Genomic DNA, 21996 nt, shown 5'->3' with positions numbered 1-21996 from the left:
TACATGATCCCTTTGCACAACTAGCATTTAGACCAAAAGAGATTTGCTTGATGAGAATTTCATTTCATTACTGTCAAGGAGAAGCAATTGAGAGACTGAAGAGATCTCATTTGTGGTTGTTCTTTCATGGATAAAATTGCCAGTGTTTAGTAGCATGGGACAATTATTCAAGAGACTAAAAGGTTTGTTCCCTGCACTGTCAGAAATAGAGTTCCTCACTTCAGGACCAAAGCAGGATGATCAATGAACCTGTCAATGGTTCGACCTGATGAGACTGATAAAGAGTTTGAGTGGATTAGAGCCAGTCTTCTCTGCACTGAATGGAAATGTGGTTTCTTAAACACTCATTTCCATTTTTTATTTAGTGCTGGGTAGTAACTTTCTGAAAGTAGTCATGTTTATAACAGTTTATAACAGTAGCATTACAGTATTTTTTCCATTAACAAAATGCAATTACCAGCAAGTAGTGTGCTAAAACCTTATTGTATATATCACTATTTTTTTGTGTCACAAGTGAAATGTACAAAAAATAAGTTTACTAAAATTGTACATTATTATTAAAATTTAAAGTAACCTTTTTCTGTTTAAATATATTTTAAAATGTTCAGCATCATTACTCTCACATGATGCTTCAGAAATCATTCTGATATGCTGTTTTGCTGCTCAAGAAATTATCTTATTATCAATGTTGAAAGCACATGTGACGCTATATTTATTTAGTTAGTTCTTTTTGGAAACGTGAGTTAGTGTGTAGCTTATCTCTGAGGACGTTTCAAGGAACTCAAAAAAAAAAAGCACACAAAACAAGCAAACAATCACCATTCAGCATTTTATTCTTGAATCATTTAAAATGAGGCATGTTCATTCATCACTGTCGCATTGAGAAAGGCTCTAATGAAAGGCTTTTTGCAGGCAATGCATCACTGAGAGGGTGAACCGCAGATTATATTGGGTTTAGAACATTTCCCCATTCTGTTTGTGGTTCAGAGGGTTCACACATGCTGAGTGCACCACATTACATTTGATGTATGAAAATGTTTCGCTGTTTCAACCGGGGCAAGATGCTGGGGAAACGCATTAGATTATGCTGATACATGTTGCATGCCATGTGATGTTTGCATCTGTTATTTTTCATTTTAAGAGGTGATTAATAGTTTTTATTTTGTTTTTTCTTTTTCTTTTTTCTAGGTTTGAAATTGAGTTGAATATTGAGTCAGCGTCACCAAATATGATGTGCTATTGCAGCAATGTCTTTTAATAATGCATGACACCATGCGACTTTGCTTTAGAGTTTGCTTACATGGTGCAAAAATCCAGAAGTGTTGCTTGGCTTCCACCTGGATAGTGACAGATAGACGGGTTTTCAGTCAGTGACAACACCTTTGAAATATTAAAGTGCAAAAGGCATCCTAAATGTGCTTGTGTTCAAAACCATCAAGCATGTGTGAAGTCCATTAGCAGTGTGACTTAAAAAAAAAAAAAAAAACATATACACACTGTAAGCTTTGAGTCATGTAGTGTACGCAAAGCTTAAAATTATTATTATTATTGTTTAGTTTTTCGGCTATGGATAATTAAATTTTTTAGTTTAAGAAACATTTGAAAACCTTTATTTATTTACAATTTTTACAAGTTTAGTCATTTAAACATTGTTTATAATTGATGAGGTGATGTGTCACATATTAAAGAGCATGTGCATTCAGAGTGTTTGGTTATACTGTGTTTTCAGAATGTTAATTCTTAGGGCCCTATAATACACCCGGCACAATGCGATGCAAGGCGCCGCGCAAGTGTGTTTGCTAGTTTCAGTCCGGCGCTGTTCGCACTTTCCTGTCCAGCGCCATGTTGTTTAATTAGCAAATACATTTGCGCTCATTTTTGCTCCCATGGGCGTGCTGGTCTAAAAAAGAGGCATGTTCATATTTTAAGGAGCTGAAAATAGACTGTGCCATAGACCAACTCAAACCTGGTCTAAAGTCTGGCGCAATGTTTTTTCTTTGTTATTTAAAGAGTGTACACGCTGCTTATTAAACACATGGACGCACAGCCGCACACAAACATGTTAATTATATATATATATATATATATATATATATATATATATATATATATATATATATATATAAATATTATATATATATATAAATGCCTACATGTCATAATGGATAGTCATCGCATGTATCAGAATTAGGCTAATCTATTTGCTCATACACAAGCAGCTCTGTTTCATCTCAGAGACGCTATCTATCTTTGTGTTTGCCAAATTCCGCCATGTAAATAGCAAATTGACTCTTAAAGGTGCTGTAGGGAACTTTTGTAAAAAAAAAATATTTTTTACATATTTGTTAAACCTGTCATTATGTCCTGACAGTAGAATATGAGACAGATAATCTGTGGAAAAAATCAAGCTCCTCTGGCTCCTCCCAGTGGTCCTATTGCCATTTGCAGAAAGTCATGCGCTCCCAGTAAAAAACAACCAATCAGAGCTGCGGTCCATAACTTAGTTTGTGTTCAAAATGTAGAAAAATGAACATAATAAGCGAGTACACCATGAATCCATTTTCCAAACTGTGTTTTTGGCTTGTCCTGAATCACTAGGGTGCACCTATAATAAGTGTTTATATTCGGACTATTTTAGATTGCTTCGGGGATACCGCGGCAGAGTAACCCAGTACCTTTGTGATTCTTCATAGACATAAACAGAGAGAAGTAGTTCCGGCTACAATGTTCTTCCGCAAGACGCAAGCAGTTCTGTTTATTAACCGCTAGAGCGTCAAAAGTTCCCTACTGCAGCTTTAAAGGGAATGGAAGATGAGACTCTGATTGGTTTATTGCACATTACGTCCAAAAAACACTCATTACTCATTAACAGAATAGGGACAACGCGTGTAGACCATGTGCCCTGGCACACCAACCATTTTTCCGTCATTAAAATGGTTGGTCATCATCCTCATCCTCCATTTTTGTCGTTAAAATAGCAATGGTGGATATGGACACGCACTGAGTGCACCTGCGCTGTGCGCTTTAAACTATGCATTTAGATTGTTAAAATAGGGCCCTTAGTGTGTTTTTAGAATGTTTGTTCACAGTGCATTCAAAATGTGTTTGGAATGTTCATTCCAAGTGTGCAATCAGAATAAGTGTTCAGAAAATGTGTTTATAGAGTGTTTTTAGAACTTTCATTGACCAGAAAGTTCATTCAAAAACTGTGTGTTTAGAATGTGTGTCCAGACAGTGATTACAATGCTTATATAAGTATAACATTGGGGAACTGTGTGTGTGAAGGTTCAGTATATTGTGGTGACGGTTGAGGGCTCAGTATGACTCTCTGAACCTGAAACTCTGACCTTCTTCCTTCAACACAACCTCCTGCTGCTGTTCTCACTGATTCGTATGGTTCCTGCTGAAATAAAGCATTTAGTATTGGAGATTAAAATTTCCTTTAAATCCCACCATGCTTTCAGTGTGAGTGAATTGAGTGAAGTATTTTCATTACTTGGATTTCCTTTGGTATCTTTCTAACTTAAAATTAAAAATATAATTCAAATATACCTCATTATTTTAGCAGCATTCACTGAGGCTCCATCTTAATTTTCCTATCAGACTGTGTTCTCCTTAGGCTCTTTATTCTAATTCTAGTCTAATTCTCTATCTCATTATCTCTTCCTCATCCCTTTTGTCCTTATATATCTCATATGAAAACACATGACAAGAGTTCACTTCAGAATTTGTAACATTTTATAGGTTTTTAGTAAATAAATTATAGATTTACAATTTTTTCAAATCGCAAAATTTATTTAATCAATATGCCAATGGAGAATTATTTATTAAAAATAAGCTTATTTCTGTTTTCAACCAAATTACATACAATAAAGGTATAATCTCCTGTTGTGTTGACCTCCAGAACGCTTCTGTTTTCTGCAGGAATGATGTGGTCGGAGTGTAAGGAGCTCTGGACGGAGGGTCCGAGGGAATATGTCATGCAGCTCTGGAATCTGCTGGATTTCGGGATGCTCTCCATCTTCATTGCAGCATTCACTGCCCGTTTTTTCGCCTTCCTGCAGGCCATGAAAGCCCAGAAGTATGTGGATGAGAAGATCGATGCTCCAGACCTCTCAATGGTCATGCTGCCACCGGACATCAAATATTTCACATACGGTGAGACAGAATCTGAGCACTGCTAAGACTCAAAATGATAAAGGTATATCAGTGATACTGAAATAACACTGGCCACCTGTGAATAAACACTAGTTTAGCTAATATTGAGTCATTCAGAGGCAGCTAACTACCTGATACTTCCTTTCTACACATGTAATTTCCTGTTCTTTTAGCGAGAGACAAGTGGGTTCCATCGGATCCTCAGCTGATCTCTGAGGGTCTGTACGCCATCGCTGTGGTCCTGAGCTTCTCTCGCATCGCCTACATCCTGCCGGCCAATGAGAGCTTCGGCCCACTGCAAATCTCACTGGGACGGACGGTGAAGGACATCTTCAAGTTCATGGTCCTCTTCATCATGGTCTTCCTCGCATTCATGATTGGCATGTTCATCCTCTACTCCTACTACCTGGGGGCAAAGGTTAACCCCGCCTTCACCACGTGAGTGACAAGCACGCACTGCAATGTATTTTGAGGAAAATATTAAGATATGTATAATTAGAGATGTGCATAACTACATATTTTTAAATACACAAGTTGAGTTAACCAGGTTTATATATTTTAGCTCAAGTTTTCCAAGGGACATGCAGAGAGTTCATCAGGGGCAGGGGCTCAGATGTAAAATAGTGGCAATATATATATATATAGATATATATTTATTTGGTCCAAATACAGCTAAAGCAGTAATATTGTGAAATATGTTTACTATTTAAAATAACTGCTTTCTATTTGAATATGTTTTAAAATGCCATTTATTCCTGTGATTTTTAAAGCCGATTTTTTTTTTTTTTTTGCATCATTTCTCCAGTCTTCAGTGTCACTTTCAGAAATCTTTGTAATATTCTGATTTTCTGCTAAAAAAAACTTCATTTTTATTATTTAAATTATTATTATTAATAGGCTCCAATAAATAAATAAAGCAGCACAAATGTTTCCAAGACTGTAATAAATCAGCATTTTCTCAAGATGACGCTGAAGGCTGGAGTAATGACTCGTGAAAATTCAGTTTTGCATCACAGAAATAAACAATAATTTGAAGTACATTCAAATAAAAATCATTCTTTTAAATTGTAATAATATTTCACAATATTAAGGTTTTCTGTATTTTTAATTAAATTGATGCAGGTTTGATGAGCATAGGAAAATGTCATAATGCTGCGTAATTATAATTTTTTTTAAAATATAATATTCAAACAATAGGCCTGTAGGTTGCATTTGGGCTTCATTAACTATGATAGTTTCATGAAATAGTAAAAGGTGTATCATTAATGTATCAGTATTCATAAGTACTCATTTAGTGCACTCATAAAGTGAACTGAACACTACTTACCATTAATGTGACTTTTGGTGCTGCAAGGTTTTGTGCAGTGCTTTGTAGTCAGTTAGCATCTATTTTCTTAGTAATGGAGTTTGATTTATAAAATTAGATAAACCGCAGATCCAGATTGTTCCACAAAGTTTGTCTGTCCAATTTTCAACTCAATTATGAATAAGAACGGAAAATTACTGCTCCACTTCACATTGTCCGATGAAATTTGAACTTCTTGTGTCAGATCATGATTGGTTGTTGTATTATACATGACAAACAGGCATTGATTAATTATTTAAAAATAATATTAAGGGTATAATATAGGCTATAATATATGTATTTTTTATTAAATCAGCAATCTAGCTTTGATTATTGATGAAAAAATAACTTGTTTCGACCCATGTGTATTATTTGTCAAATCAAGTCAAGTCACCTTTATTTATATAGCGCTTTAAACAAAAAAGATTTTGTGTCAAAGCAACTGAACAACATTTAATTAGGAAAACAGTGTCACTGTCAAAATTACAGTAAAAGGCAGTTCATCATTGAATTCAGTGATGTCATAATTAAGCTCAGTTCAATTTAGATAGTATCTGTGCAATCATTTGCAATCAAGTCAACGATATCGCTGTAAATTAAGTGTCCCCAACTAAGCAAGCCAAAGGCGACAAGGAAAGGAACCACAACTCCATCAGTGACAGAATAGAGAAAAAACCTTGTGAGAAACCAAGCTCAGTCAGGGGCCAGTTCTCCTCTGACCAGACGAAACCAGTAGTTCAATTCCAGGCTGCAGCAAAGTCAGATTTTGCAGAAGAATCATCTGTTTCCTGTGGTCTTGTCCTGGTGGTCCTCTGAGACAAGGTATTTACAGGGGATCTGTATCTGGGGCTCTAGTTGTCCTGGTCTCCGCTGTCTTTCAGGGATATAAAAGTCCTTTCTAGGTGCTGATCCACCATCTGGTCTGGATACGTACTGCATACAGACTGGATCTGGTGGCTACGGTGACCTCGGAATAAAAGAGAAACAGACTAATATTAGCGTAGATGGCATTCTTCTAATGATGTAACAAGTACATCAGGTGTTATGGGAAATGTTCCTGGTTCCGGTTTACCTAATTATTGCAGCCTAAAAATCCCTTGACGGATTTGGATATTAAAAGCATATTAGTGTGTTATGTGTAAGCCAGGTTAAAGAAATGGGTCTTTAATCTAGATTTAAACTGCAAGAGTGTGTCTGCCTCCCGAACAATGTTAGGTAGGTTGATCCAGAGTTAAGGCGCTAAATAGGAAAAGGATCTGCCGCAGTTGATTTTGATATTTTAGGTATTATCAAATTGATTATCAAATCGAGTTTTGAGAACGCAGGGGACATGGAGGATAATAATGTAACAAGAGCTCGTTCAAATACTGAGGTGCTAAACCATTCAGGGCTTAATAAGTAATAAGCAATATTTTAAAATCTATAGGATGTTTGATAGGGAGCCAGTGCAGTGTTGACAGTACCGGGCTAATATGGTCATACTTCCTGGTTCTAGTAAGAACTCTAGCTGCTGTATTTTGGACTAGCTGTAGTTTGTTTACGAAGCGTGCAGAACAACCACCCAATAAAGCATTACACTAATCTAACCTTGAGCTCATAAACACACGGATTAACATTTCTGCATTTGACATTGAGAGCATAGGCCATAATTTAGATATATTTTTGGATGGAAAAATGCAGTTTTACAAATGCTAGAAATGTGGCTTTCTAGGAAAGATTTTTATCAGATAACACACCTAGGTTCCTAACTGATGACGAAGAATTGACAGAGCAGCCATCAAGTCTTAGACAGCATTCTAGGTTATTACATGCAGAGTTTTACATCCTATAAATAACACCTCTGTTTTTTTTTGTTTTTTTTTCTCAACATTTAGCCGTAAGAAATTACTCGTCATCCAGTTTTTTTATATCGACTATGCATTGCGTTAGTTTTTCAAATTGTTATGTTTTGCCGGCCTCGAAGAAATATAGAGCTGAGTATCATCAGCATACAGTGAAAGCTAACACCTAGTTTCCTGATAATATCTCCCAAGGGTAACGTAAAGTGTGAAGAGTAACGGCCCTGATTTGTGAAAAGATGACTGGACTCCTGAATCAGCTTCAACACAAGTGGTTCTGCTTTTATTCTCTTATTCCTTTGCATGCACTGCATCACATCCTATTCACCCATTGCCCCCTAGTGCCTATATGCAGGAACTATATAACACAACAGAATTACAAATGTAATTTCAACAACTTGAATATTACATCCCCTTTCTTTGAAAGCTTGACATACTATGCAATGAACAAAATATTGCAGCTATGCAAATCCTTAAGGCCACGAGAACAATCAGCATACATAAGAACAAAAATATAACAACATATTTATATCAATGGTAGTGACAATAATTTTTTTTTTTCTTAGGGCAGCGATCCGCCTAGATTGATATATGGGTTTTTTTCTGTTTTTGCTTTGTCCATTAATGATTTTGCAACCTGTACTGCCTTCTCACTGAGCCCATTGCTTTGTGGGTAATGCAGGCTGCTTGTGACGTGCACAAAGGCCCATGAATGAGCAAAGTTTTCAAACTCTTTTGAGCTGAATAGAGGCCCATTGTCTGAGATAACCTTTTCAGAGTCAGGATGTTTCAGGATCACTGCAGCAGCTGTGATGCTCCTGTGCTTCTCCAAATCAAAGTAACAGCTGTAGTAATGTACCACCACTATATAATCATCACTGTTTGGTATAGGATGGGAAATGAGTGGTTCTTTTGCATTTTGCATACAATGCTCAAGACAGATGGAGCAAAGTTCAACCATGCTGGCGATCTGCTTGGACATGCCAGGCCAGAAGAGAATGTCTCTAGTTCGCTGTTTGATTTCTCAATTCCTATGTGGCCTGCATGAATGCTTTTAAGCATCTTTTCTCTCAGCTGCATGGGGAGTATTATCTTTTCACTCTTGAAGATTATACCACCCTTCTCCAATAACTCATCCCTATGATTTCAGTACTCTAGGATGGCTGTAGGGCATCCCTTTTTTTGGCAGGCTATCCTTCTTTGATCACACTTATCATGTGGACATTTGGGCATCTTTTTTTGTTTCTTCTTGAATATTGCTGAGCATCACATCACTGACGGGGAGAGCAGTGATTACAGTATCTACTTGAACATCCATCTTCTCACTGAGGCTGTGATAAGTGCAAGCCATTGATTTTCTTAACAGTGTGTGAGCCACTGGAATATCTTTTCCAGGAATGTGTACATTGGTGAAACTCTACTTTTGTAACTTCCAGATCATCCTTTGCAGTCTTGGTGGTGCTGCAGTTCGTGGCTTTCTGACGATTGCTTCAAGGGGTTTATGATCGGAATCTACTGTTATGTGCCATCCATAAACATATTGATGAAATCTCTTGCAGCCCCAGAGGATAGCCAGGAGCTCTTTCATGGTCTGAGCATAGCTTATTTCTGTGTCTGTGAGTTACTTTGAGGCATATATGAGTGGTTTATATTCCTGAAGCAACTCTGTGCCTAATCCATATTGGGAGAGATCCACTTGCAGTGTGAGGTCTTTGCTTGTGTTGAAGAATGCTAACACAGGTCCTGGCTCCCTTGTAATCATGTCTTTCATCTTGAAATCTGCATCATGTTGTTTATCCCATACAAACTCACTGTCACGCTGCAGTAGTTGTCTTAGAGGTGCATTTATGTCTGAAAGGCTTGGTGCAAACTTAGAAATTTTATTGACCATGACGAATGATGAATTCTTAGATGGTGACATCTCCACCTTGTGAGGGTCTGGTTTGATTCCATCATTGGAAAGATGGTGACCGAAGTAGCTGACTACGGGAACAGAACCATTCTTTTCTCAGGAATAAGGTGCACTCCTTTTTCTCAAGACCTTTTCAGCATCCTTCTGAGATTATGGTCATGTTCCTCCTTATTCTTTCCGTAGACCAGGATATCATCCACAATGGCCACAACTCCAGGCAGACCTTTGCAAATCTCATCTATTTTCTGCTGGAAAATATCCCGGGCTGAGACAATGCCAAAAGGCATGCGACCAAATCGGTATCTTCCGAAGATTGTATTGAAAGTGGTCAGTTTGGAGTCTGGTCCAGCTGAGTCCTTGCAGTCTCCAGGAAACAGACCAATGCCTGTAAGCACATCAGCAAATTCATCTATAATCGACTCAGAATCTTTCTCTGGGGAGGATACAGACAGCACCAGCTTATCATGTCTAAGTCTAAGCATGCTTTTAATCCAGACACAGTTAGTGACTGAGTCTCCACAATAAAGAAGCCTAGTGGCATGGCATTCTATTTATATTTGCAGTGTATTTGGCATGTGCCTTTAACTGGCAATGGCTGTCCACCATAACCTGTGAGCTTTTTGTGTGTGGGCTGCATCTTTATCTTTGGTGCAGCTTTTTGAAATCTCTCTCGGGTATTACATTAACCTGAAGCACCTGTGTTCAGTTTAAATTTCAACGCCGAGCCATATTCTTTTATTTCAACTTCAGCAAAAGCTTGCTCTGATGAAGTAATTATATTTGTGAATCACTGAAAAAAACCACTGCTCACATCTGGGTATCCGTCATCAGGTTTTTCACTTACAATATGCAAATAATCTGTGCAAAGGATCATGGGAGTCCGAAATGTCCATCATTTGTACCCTTCAAAATCCTTCATTCTGAAGGGCCATTTGAAGTGGCCATGTTTTGAGCAATTTTGAGCACTTCGATTTAAAACGACCCTTCAATATGGCGGCAATGGTTGTTTTCACTCTGAAGTGCCCTTCGGAGGGCGATATTTGGAATGCACCGACAGTTCTACTTTTTTATTTTATTATTCCTTTGCATACACTGCATCGGATTCTATTCACACATTCCCCCCTTGTGCCTATATGTAGGAACTACATAACAAATCAGAATTACAAATCTACATTCAACAGCTTGAACATTACACTTTAGGCACTCACTGAAAGAACCATAGATGGCTCGAGAGCCTAGGTTTGTGGAATATCAGTCAGTCAAACAAAACACACAACCTATACCAACACGTTATGGCAACACCTCAGACTGACAGATGTATAAAAAATAAACAGCAATTTTCTTACTTTCAGCATTTGTTACTGTTTTGTACACATTTTAATTATAATTCAAATGCATTTTGAAAAAGGGCAGGGGTTTGAGCAGTAAAATCTATATAAAGATATCATTTTTTATTATTTAAAATTTTTGAAGAAAGTAAGATTATAGACAGCTTAATTCAGGTGAATTAATTTAAAGTCTATCTGACTATATAGGACACATACTTGCTCTAATTCTTAAATTATTATTGATAAAACATAAAACAACAAAAAACAATCAAGATAAACTAACTAGTAAAACCTCAGAAAATGACTAGTCCGCTGTTGCAGTGAGTTTTCGGTTACAGAACAGCTGAAATGAGTTGGTTTAATCAACTTTAAATTGACTGACTCTGAGTTAAGCACGTGCACCACAACTATAAAAAGCCATTATCAATGGAGAGCCGATATTACGATTCACCATGGCAACAGCTCCCGCCAAAAAGCCGTCTGCATACTTCAGACTCAATACAAATGTAATTCTTCTCAGTGTTATAATATCACTGGTGAAATCTGGCACAACTTTAGATTAATGAACTAATAGCTAATCATTTTATGGTTTCTCATGGGCAAAAAAAAAAAAAAAATATATATATATATATATATATATATATATAAAATAATAATATGAATAATAATATTTTAAGTGCATTTTTCTTATTTTACAAATGATCTGCCAATAGATTAAGAAAAATACGGCAGTGGCTATTTACACTAAGTGGAATTAGCATACTTTCTTAGCGATAGATCCTATTTACAGTAGGCTAAGTGCAAGTATCTCTATATGCTATTTACAGAAAAAATGTACAGTGAAAATCGTGATAAATTCTATTTACCAAGAAAAAGTAGCAGTTCTTTGCAACAGGCTAAGTGTAAATAATAATTAGATGCTTGTTATACTTTATACTGGCAGATACATTTGCACCTCAGTATTGTTACATTAACAGTATATAATAATAACAGATTGTAATTGAATATATTTATTACAATTATCATTATTAAACATTCGTTAGGCTCTTTACTTCCACTTTTAGAACATTTTGTTCATTTTTATGGAAAATACATTGTAATGTGACATGTGAAAAGTGAGAAGAACGAGGTCTGCAAAAGCCGGATTCTAACCCAGTCAACTGCGTTACAAGCGCCCCCCCCCCCCCCCCCCCCAGGAAACAAGATTACGTATCTTATATCGTGTTCTTATTTATAAAATCTATCTTTATTTTATGTCTTTTTTTTATATTTGAACTTTAGGAAAAAGAAGAAGATAAAAAAAAACTCTTAGTAAGAAGAGCATTTTTCCAGCATGCATCAATGAAGTGTTTAAAAAGGGGGAGGAGACTGAAAGAAACTCTGGGTTTATCGAAGAAAACCTGCTCCTGACCAGGTTAGGTTCATAGAGTAAGTTACCATGGTAACTGAGTAGGGGTGCTCCGATCACGATCGGCCGATCGTTAATGCGCATCTCGTCAGTAAAGCCGGTTCTCTAATCAGCGTTTAATTCAATCAGGTGCGTGATTTCACATAGAGCAGCTGTTACTACACAGAGCCGTTGTTAATAGAGAAGATGCGCAAATCCACTTCATTTTCAGCGTTTTTTGGTGCATCTTCTCAGTTAACAACGGCTCTGTGTAGTAACAGCTGCTCTATGTGAAATCACGCACCTGATTGAATTAACCGCTGATTAGAAAACCGGCTTTACTGACGAGATGCGCATTAATGATCGGCCGATCGTGATCGGAGCACCCCTATAACTGAGTATAAGTTAGCTCTCTTTCAGAAACAGGCTTGACTTACCATGCTTTCTTGGCTTTGACAAACCTCCCATTCTGAAAATGAAAACCTAGAGTTTCCTTCATTTCAGGGTTAACATACTTGAAGTTTTCACTTAACCTCCTTTATGAAACGGGCCCCAGGGATCAAAACACAAAGGCAAGGAAACAGGGAAACTAGAAACACTGAAACTAATAAAAACAGAAGAGCTAAACAATATTTAATCCCCAATGAAAAGAAATGCCTGCCTACCCCATTTCGTACACTCTGTAATTATAATATGTGTGGACCTATATTCACGTGTTTTATGAGTTTTGGGACAAGGTTTTCCAAGTCTCATCTGAGTTATTAGATATGGTTATCTCTAAACATCCAAGTCTCTGCTAATGGAATGATGATGCTCATAAATTATCTTGATGACCTTGATCTCATTATTTACTATCATAGGATCCTCCACATTGCCCTAACTGCTGCTTAAAAGATAGTTTCTAAGATTTGGCATGGACCTACATTTCCAGCTCGTTAAAATACATTCTTGCCTTATTAGTCAGAGTTGATCACAATTTGTGGGTTTCTATTTGTCCCCTCGCCTTTTGAGGACTGACCTCAGGTTCTCTGTGGTATTGAGATCTGGGGAGTTGCCTGGCCACAGATCCAATGTTTCAATGTAATGATCTTCAAGCCACTTCTTTATCAGTCTTGCTTTGTGACATGGTGCTCCATCATGCTGGAAATGCACAGATATCTTCACCAAATTCGTTGGAAGAAGTCACTCTTGCAGGATGTTTTGATTCCAATTTCTTTATTCGTGGCAGTGTTTTTGGGCAGAGTTGTGAGAGAGCCCACTCCCTTGGTTGAAAAGCAACACATGGATGGTCTCACATTTATGTCACTGCAAAAACTTTGATCATGTGCAAGTTGTTCATAGATATACCACATGCAAAAGCTCCACTCAAAGTAAGGCTCTGTGGTCTGTCAGGCGGAGACACTGTAGTTTAAGTGTCAGTCCTGTGAAGTCTTGGTGTCCTATCAAATGTGAGGCTGTCAAATGCTGGAGCTCATTTCACACTAGAGTACCTCCAACATGATGAGGTTTGTTTTATAGCAAGTAAGAGGTTATGAAAAAAAGTCAACCTACAAGTTGACGTCTGTGTGTGTGTGTGTGTGTGTGTGTGTGTACTGTACATGCTCACAGTAGACTCCTGAGATACAAGTCTGGAGTTGTTTCCTCAATCCTATCATTCTTGCGTCCGTGTGAGTGGAAGTATCATTTTCACAGCTGATCTCCAAAGATGTAAAAAAGACTTGCATTGCAGTCATTCTCCTTATCTAGTCTCTAGTTACTTTATCTAGATTTTCCAGAAAATTGTATCTTATTGTCTTGATCAGTGTATTTCAATACCGGTCCCGGGGACCCACCGCTCTGCACATTTTGTATTTCTCTCTTATCTGACACACTCAGACATATCAGGGGCCTGTTTCAATAAGAAGGTTCAACCAACTCTTGAGTTGAAACTTGAACTTTGAGTTAACTTACGCTGAGATGGGAAACTTCGAGTTTTAGGAGGGGTTTGAATAGCAGAGCTGAGTTAGTTTAATCAACTCTGAGTTGGTTGGCTAATTTTAGTGCGTGCACCACGACTATGAAAAGCCATGATCAATGGAGCTCGGAAATTATGATTCACCATGGCAACAGCTCCGAGAAAAAGACATCAGCATACCTCAGAGTCAATAAATAACTTTAATTCTTAAACACTGTTCAATTTTAAAGCTTTTTAAAAACTTGGAGAACGGTAAGTTATTGAACTAAAATTAATTTTCATGGTATCCTACAGGCAAAAGAAGAGAGAAAGGCAGCTAAACATGAAGTTTAAAAACATAATTCAGTCAGGTAAAGCTTTACGCACAAAAGGTTCATGAGTGTAGGCTACATGACTTTACATTTACATTTGTCAAATTACATAAATATCATGTTTATTTCAGTGCGCAGCAGCTTTTTCCACAAAATCTAAGGCTCTTTTCAAATAATTAAGTATTCTCTAATCCAACCTGTTACATTTCTTAATTAGAGCAATGAAATTAACATTGAATTCTACTCAGCCAACAGCAAGAAAAGCTCGCTAAATAATGAAGAACAGACGAAGAGGATGGCCACAATACCAAATAATGGAAGAATATTAAAACCCGACAGGAAAAAGAATAACTGTTGCTTTGGTATTTATAGGAAATAAAGGTGACCAAATAAATTTAACAGCTGTGGTGGCGATGTCATATATCACAAACTACTCTTCCATCTAAAATCCTTTCCTTCCATTCAGTAATCAGCTTCATTTTCAACAGGTTCTGTGCTCAGAAAACAGCATAAAAAATTATTATTTATTATAATGGGTTTTATTATAACCCTAAAATAAAATAGAAATTATATATGAATGTAATAATCTACATATTAATTATAAATATATTGTGACGAGTCAGCTGCCTCCTCCCTGATTATCACCGGCACCCCGTCCTAAATCGCCGCCCTTCACCAGGCTCCCGACTGGAGTGGGTGTGTGAGAGGAGGGGCGCTGGACGAGTCAGGGCTGGCGGCGTGTGATGGGGCACACCTGAAGGAAGTGGAGCCTCATTACCGCCGCTGTTTAAAAGCCCAACGCGCCTCTCCTCAGGAGACCGGTCTCTTCCCCGTGCATGCACGCTGGTGTCCTCGTGGGTCCAGGAAGGGAGCGTTGAGGGACTCCCGCGCCACCAAGACGTGAGCTGCCGGACCCGCGATCCGGAGGAGAACCGCACCCGTTTACACGGCCGACGGGCCAGGATGCCGGGCCGTCCATCCCCTACCAGCGCCGCGGCCAATGAGAGAGACGCGGCCGCTAGGAGAAGCCGCCGCCCCTCGCGCCCCGGACCTAGGAGGGGAGCGCGTGCGGCCGCCGGACTCCGCCCCTTGCCTGGACCCTTCCTCGGTGAACACTGCCTGACCCACACAAACCCCGCAGCACAACGAGGACACCAGATCCCCTGTTATTTTGGACACTTCCCCCCTTTGGCCACTTTTATTCCCTTTGTTTTATGATTTCTCTTAATAAAAGCCTCTCCGAGGCCTGACGCCACGCCCACTGTGTCTGTCTTGTGCTCCTCCCGTGACACTGGTGGAGAATGCGGGCAGGCGGAGCCTAGACAGCGCAGTTGGGAAACGTCTGGTGACGTCACTCCCTCTCGCTCGCAAACGTTCGTGAGAACCCAGACTGGGACGGAGGAAAACTGGGGACAGCCTCCCAGCCACACAAGGGGTAAGTGACTTTTCCATTGTCATTTTACCCTGTGGTTGGTTGAGGCTGTCACTAAAACCCGGTTTCTCTGTCCCTGTTCTGGTGCGCTGCGAGAGGGAGGACCGCCCGGAGAGGAAGCCCCGCCCACTCCGACCGTTTGGAGCCTGGTTGAGGATGGTAGCACTCCCGTGTGGGCGGCGCCCTGATGACGGGGATGTCGCTTGGGAGGGGGAATGTGACGAGTCAGCTGCCTCCTCCCTGATTATCACCGGCACCCCGTCCTAAATCGCCGCCCTTCACCAGGCTCCCGACTGGAGTGGGTGTGTGAGAGGAGGGGCGCTGGACGAGTCAGGGCTGGCGGCGTGTGATGGGGCACACCTGAAGGAAGTGGAGCCTCATTACCGCCGCTGTTTAAAAGCCCAACGCGCCTCTCCTCAGGAGACCGGTCTCTTCCCCGTGCATGCACGCTGGTGTCCTCGTGGGTCCAGGAAGGGAGCGTTGAGGGACTCCCGCGCCACCAAGACGTGAGCTGCCGGACCCGCGATCCGGAGGAGAACCGCACCCGTTTACACGGCCGACGGGCCAGGATGCCGGGCCGTCCATCCCCTACCAGCGCCGCGGCCAATGAGAGAGACGCGGCCGCTAGGAGAAGCCGCCGCCCCTCGCGCCCCGGACCTAGGAGGGGAGCGCGTGCGGCCGCCGGACTCCGCCCCTTGCCTGGACCCTTCCTCGGTGAACACTGCCTGACCCACACAAACCCCGCAGCACAACGAGGACACCAGATCCCCTGTTATTTTGGACACTTCCCCCCTTTGGCCACTTTTATTCCCTTTGTTTTATGATTTCTCTTAATAAAAGCCTCTCCGAGGCCTGACGCCACGCCCACTGTGTCTGTCTTGTGCTCCTCCCGTGACAATATATATAATCGACAAAGGACATATAAGAAAATAACTAAAACAAAAATGTAAAATGGGTTACGGGTATTTCAAATTGACCTTAAAGACTCCATTCCCTTTTGTCTTTGTTCACAGGGTTGAGGAAAGCTTTAAAACTCTCTTTTGGTCCATATTCGGGCTGTCTGAGGTGTCTTCTGTGGTGTTAAAATATGATCATAAATTTATTGAAAACATTGGCTACGTGCTGTTCGGGATCTATAACGTTACCATGGTGGTGGTTCTGCTCAACATGCTTATAGCCATGATAAACAGCTCATACCAGGAAATAGAGGTGAGTGATTTTCCAATTCAGTATCCCAGTTTGCCTATTATACTACGCGCTTAAAGTATGTACTCTTTTGGTGAAGAAAAAGTACACACCTTGGAGCTTTTGCATTGTATTTATTCTGTAAAGTATTAACAGATGGTAGTGAGTCACAATGATTCATGTATAGTTGTATAGAAGAGTTATGGGGATGCAGATTCGGCGGCTCCTGCCTGAAGATCTACCCCCACGGATGGACAGGGCTAACCTGGTGGTGGTGGTGGGGATGATGGAGGGGAACGTCAGCGTCCTAGACTGCAAAAAATGAAAGAGTTCAGAGCTTATATACTCCAGGTGTCAAGCAGTGATTGGCCAGACCAATTCATATGAATGAATGACTATTTCTTTCAAAAAAAAAACTTGTGCTTAGAGCTTAATTTCTAATCGAAAATGTCAGTGGATTTTGATGTGAGAGACAACAGGGGATGGACATTTTCTCTGGAGGAAGAGTTATTATAGATAATGGACTCCTATTTTGTAGTCGTCTACATTTTTGAAATTTTCATATTTGGGTGAACTTTTCCCTTAAAGGCGTCTTTGGTAAAAATACATCTGAAATCAGACTTGTCATCTGTGTTTCCAATCGTTCCCTGGGAGAAAAGGATGTCTGAAGCTTTTAATGCTGCTGTTTAAATGACTGTAATCATTCAGAAGGACTCTTAAAGCCTTTGAGGACCACAGACCGGGTTTAGACTCTCGCAATTATTCTTGTGCAAATTGCCCATACTTCACATTGCTGGAGAGGAGGCATTTAGCATTTATCGCTGACCAAAAATGTAATTCTTATACACTGAACCCCAGCTTAACCCTAGCCATGCTCTGCTGAGAATCGTTTACTTCAGTTTTCCCAGTCAAAAATGACTGGCATTTTAAAATGTCTATTATCAAACGTATTTATATTTTTGAATGGGAACACCACAAGAGTAACAACGTGGAGAAAAGTCTCAGGACAAAATTAGTACATTTTAGTCCAATGTGATAACATTAAGTAGCATTTTCTGGAAAAAGAATATTGTCTTGGATTAAAATGACCATAACACAACATAAGGGTTTAACCCTTTATTCCTAGTCATATCAAAGCCTTGGTTTCTTATAGTATGATGATTTCTAATAGCTCTATACAGGATCTAACAGTCTGTTTCTCGCAGGATGATGCCGATGTGGAGTGGAAGTTTGCTCGGTCTAAACTCTGGCTCTCATATTTTGACAATGGCAAGACTCTCCCGCCTCCATTCAGCATCGTCCCCAGTCCGAAGTCCTTCTATCTGTGTATGAAGAGACTGATCAACCTGCTCCGGTGTCGCCGGCACCACCTGAAAAAAGACGTGGAGCTGGGCATGGACAACTCGAAGTCCAGGGTATGTGTCTGCTGCTGTTTAGGGTTTGTGTGTACTGATTTGTGTCAGGGTTGCACAAAATACTGAATTTAAGGCATTTTTCAGTTCATGAGTGTGAATTTGAATTGAATTGGCCAAAATACACTGAAAAAAAGGAATGTTTTGGTTTAGAATTCAATAAAAATTCAACACAACAGAGCGATAAACAATAGTCTCTTTCTCTCTCTCACTATACATATATATATATACATATATATTGTGTGTGTGTGTGTGTGTTCAATTAATATGGTTATATTTAATCCTAGTCAATCTCTAGTTAGTATATATTTTTAAAACTGCATTTATAAAACATTTTCACTATACAATTATAGACTTTTGTATAGTTTTTACATTTTAATCCTCAAATAGTGGATATGTACGCAATTAATTTCTGAGTCTAATTACAAACACATTATATAATATACAATGATATGTTTAAATATACAAAATACCATGATATGTTTGTCTAAAAATTATTTCTTTTTCATAGCTGCTATTTTAAATATGATTATCAATATGAACTAATGATTTTGGAAATACCCCATATGTTGTGTATAATAACATTTTGGTATTTAAGTGTTCCTGTAGCTCAATTGGTAGAGCATTGTGCTATTAAGCACAAGGCTGGGGATTTGGTTCCCCGGGAACACGTGATAGCCTGAATGCACTGTAACTTGCTTTTGGATAAAAGCGTCTGCTAAATGCATAAATGTAATTTAAATTGTAATTTAATTTAAGGTAAGTCATAGTGAAAAATGAAATTACTGATAATTAATTTACTGAATTGACTTCTAAGATTTATTTCTATACTAGACTTTTATAACAGACTTAATTTGTATTCTGTTTTAATTCCACTTTTTAAAATTTAAATTTTAATTCTGCATTCTTGAATTGCTAATGCAATTCAGATTCATGGTTTTAATTTTTATTTAAAAGACATCCAGAGCCTTTAGTGTGTGTGTGTAGCCTTTAGTGTGTGTGTGTGTGTGTGATTCATGATATCTTTCCTCCTCTCACTGAAATCTAAAGCTTAGTTCTCCACCTTCCATTCATATTTTAAAGGATGAAGCACCTCTCCTCCCATCTGCCCTGCTCTCAGTGTGATAATTCACTGAACTCCATACATTTTCTGCCTCCATTCTCAATAAGACTGTTCTTTTTTTCCAGTGAAAATAAGCCACAATGATCTATCCATCCAATAAAGACCAGATAATTCCTCCCTATGTCATTTACTTATCGACATTTCCCAAGCCACACCGCTTTTTAGCATTTCCACAAAAAAAGACGGATAGTTTTTGTCCTTATTTAGCCTGCAGAGAGAATCAGTGCTGTTTCAGTGTGGAAGCAAACTCTGATGAAGAGGTGAGAGATGATCATTGCTTCCTCAGGGCAAATGTCACTTCATCTCCTGTGTGAGCGTGAGCACATGTCCACAGGACCACGAGAGTAACTGCATTATTGTGATTCATCTGTGGCAGAGGCCTCCGTCTTATTCACTCTGAACAGCCCAGCGTCTCTTGTGGGCTGCGTAATTGAAAAACTGACAAAAACACGTGTAGAGATAGAGCCCCATCTACAAGACACAGAAGAGAGGGGCTCATCTGGTGGCTGCCTGCATGACTGCTCTTTCAACATTCACTCATGAACAGAGCCATTCAAGCTGTTATGAATCCAATTATTATCACAACAGATTGTAGTTTGTGTTTTTCCGACAACTACCACAGGCTGTTGTTTTAGCCTGTCTTTACCGTAAGAACTGTTGAACTGCACTTTAGTTTACACAATGTACTGTATTAATGAAGGAATTTTCATAATAATTTCTTTATATAGATTTTTTTACAGGTGCTTAACATGTATTTAAAATTTTGAAATTCATTGCATTGTTTTATGGTTAACGGAAATGTGTTTAACTGGATAATTTACTGCCAGAGAATTACCAGAGCATTTTTTATTAGTATTTACAATATGTTCTATTATAGTATATAGTGATATACAGTTTGCATTTTAATTAATTTTAGTAATTTCATTATATGCTTTTGACATTTTTGTTCATTGTTGTTTTTTATATTTCTTTATAGTTTTCTTGTTGAATACAACATTTATATATATATATATATATATATATATATATATATATATATATATATATATATATATATATATCCATTTTATTTCAATTTCTGAAAACACTTTGCCAAGGTTTTAGTTAACATTAACAACAATGCTGAGAAATTCTTTAGTGATTTCAGTGGTTTGTTACGCCCTCTGGTGACCAAAAATTATAGACAATTTTATTCTGAAATTGTATCAATTTCTGAATGTGTACTTACACACTCAAAACTGTAGTAAGATACTAATCAATCAGTTTCTCAATGTTCACAGCTGAACCTCTTCCCCCAGTCGAGCATGAGGATGCCGGACTCTCACAGCTTCAACAGCATCCTAAATCAACCCACACGCTATCAGGCAAGACCTCATCATCTCTCTCTTTCTCTCTTTCACTCATATGATGAATCATCACTGCAGATTTCACCCTTATCAATTTCTCTGATCGTCATTTGGTCTGATTCCCTCACACAGCAAATTATGAAGCGTCTCATCAAACGCTATGTACTGAAAGCACAAGTGGACAAAGAGAATGATGAAGTGAATGAAGGTGAAGTGTGATTTCAATGAGCTTCTTGTTTATATAACTGCTAAAAACAAGAAATGGGAACATCTGCCATAAAACCAATCAATTGGATATAGATAAAAAGAAAAGAAAATGATTCTGTGAGAAAGCTAGTATGATTAGGGTATTATAATAATTCTCAAAGTTTATGTAAGATTGTATCTCACAAAGACCTGTCCATATTGCACCTCATAATTGAAAGAAAAATAAATAAATAATTAATAAGATAAAAAAATATTATATTTTGCTTACATAATACAATGCTTATTAAGGACCTTTTTTTAATGTACATTACAATTATGCACATTTTCCACCTAAAAGTTCTTGACAGTGTTCATATTTTCATATATATATTTGTGTGTGTGATCTGTAGGTGAGCTGAAGGAGATCAAGCAGGATATTTCCAGTCTGCGATATGAACTGCTAGAGGAGAAATCTCAGGCCACAGAAGAGCTCTCACTCCTCATTCAGAAACTCAGTGACAAACTCAACCCCACGACCTGTCCATCCACACCCAGCCACTGAAGGGTGAAGTCATTCTAATACATTTCCACTTTAATATGCAGAACATTTGCCATTGTTCTCAGATTTGTCTGAACAATGGCAGATGAGGGCATAAATTCTAGTTTTACTTTTAAGTTACTGTTAAATAGAAGGTAAAATGTGTAGTCACTCTGTTGGGACGTTTTTTTTTTTGTTTGTTTGTTTGTTTTATTTTATTTTATTTTTTATTAAATTGATTGATTGATTTTTTTTTAGCTGACTGTGTATTTCGTTTGAGTGTAACATTGACTCCACCCTTTAATGATAAAGAGATTTTGACTTACAGCTCCATGGACTGAAAAATGTAGGTCTAGCTTTAAGATTTCAGTATTTTAATTGCACACAAAATGTCGATCCATTTTGATTACACATTTTTTAAATAAAATAATAAAGTAAATGTGATGCATATTTGTCAGTCATATGTAAATAAAACGGCTAAGATTCTGCACCTGTGTAATTTTAGTTTATTTGAGATGTATTGTAGTTTTCATAATATATT

At 38.4% G+C, this 21996-nt stretch overlaps 1 protein-coding gene across 1 annotated transcript in view; it reads left to right on the top strand.

Annotated features, from left to right (window-relative positions):
• The window catches only part of LOC113047822 (short transient receptor potential channel 3-like), a 41737-nt gene extending 20110 nt beyond the window's left edge, over nt 1-21627 (top strand). The window contains exons 7-13 of the mRNA XM_026209144.1: nt 3925-4158; nt 4332-4596; nt 16679-16874; nt 18056-18265; nt 20666-20749; nt 20864-20939; nt 21328-21627. Of these exons, the coding sequence (XP_026064929.1) occupies nt 3925-4158; nt 4332-4596; nt 16679-16874; nt 18056-18265; nt 20666-20749; nt 20864-20939; nt 21328-21479 (1217 nt within the window). The 3' untranslated portion in view covers nt 21480-21627. The remainder of the gene's footprint in view (nt 1-3924; nt 4159-4331; nt 4597-16678; nt 16875-18055; nt 18266-20665; nt 20750-20863; nt 20940-21327) is intronic.
• The last annotated feature ends 369 nt before the right edge of the window (nt 21628-21996 follow it).

Source organism: Carassius auratus, chromosome 29, assembly GCF_003368295.1.
Source record: "Carassius auratus strain Wakin chromosome 29, ASM336829v1, whole genome shotgun sequence".
Classification (NCBI taxonomy): domain Eukaryota; kingdom Metazoa; phylum Chordata; class Actinopteri; order Cypriniformes; family Cyprinidae; genus Carassius; species Carassius auratus.
The sequence above is the reverse complement of the archived record's forward strand: the minus strand, read 5'-3'. Positions and strand labels throughout refer to the sequence as shown.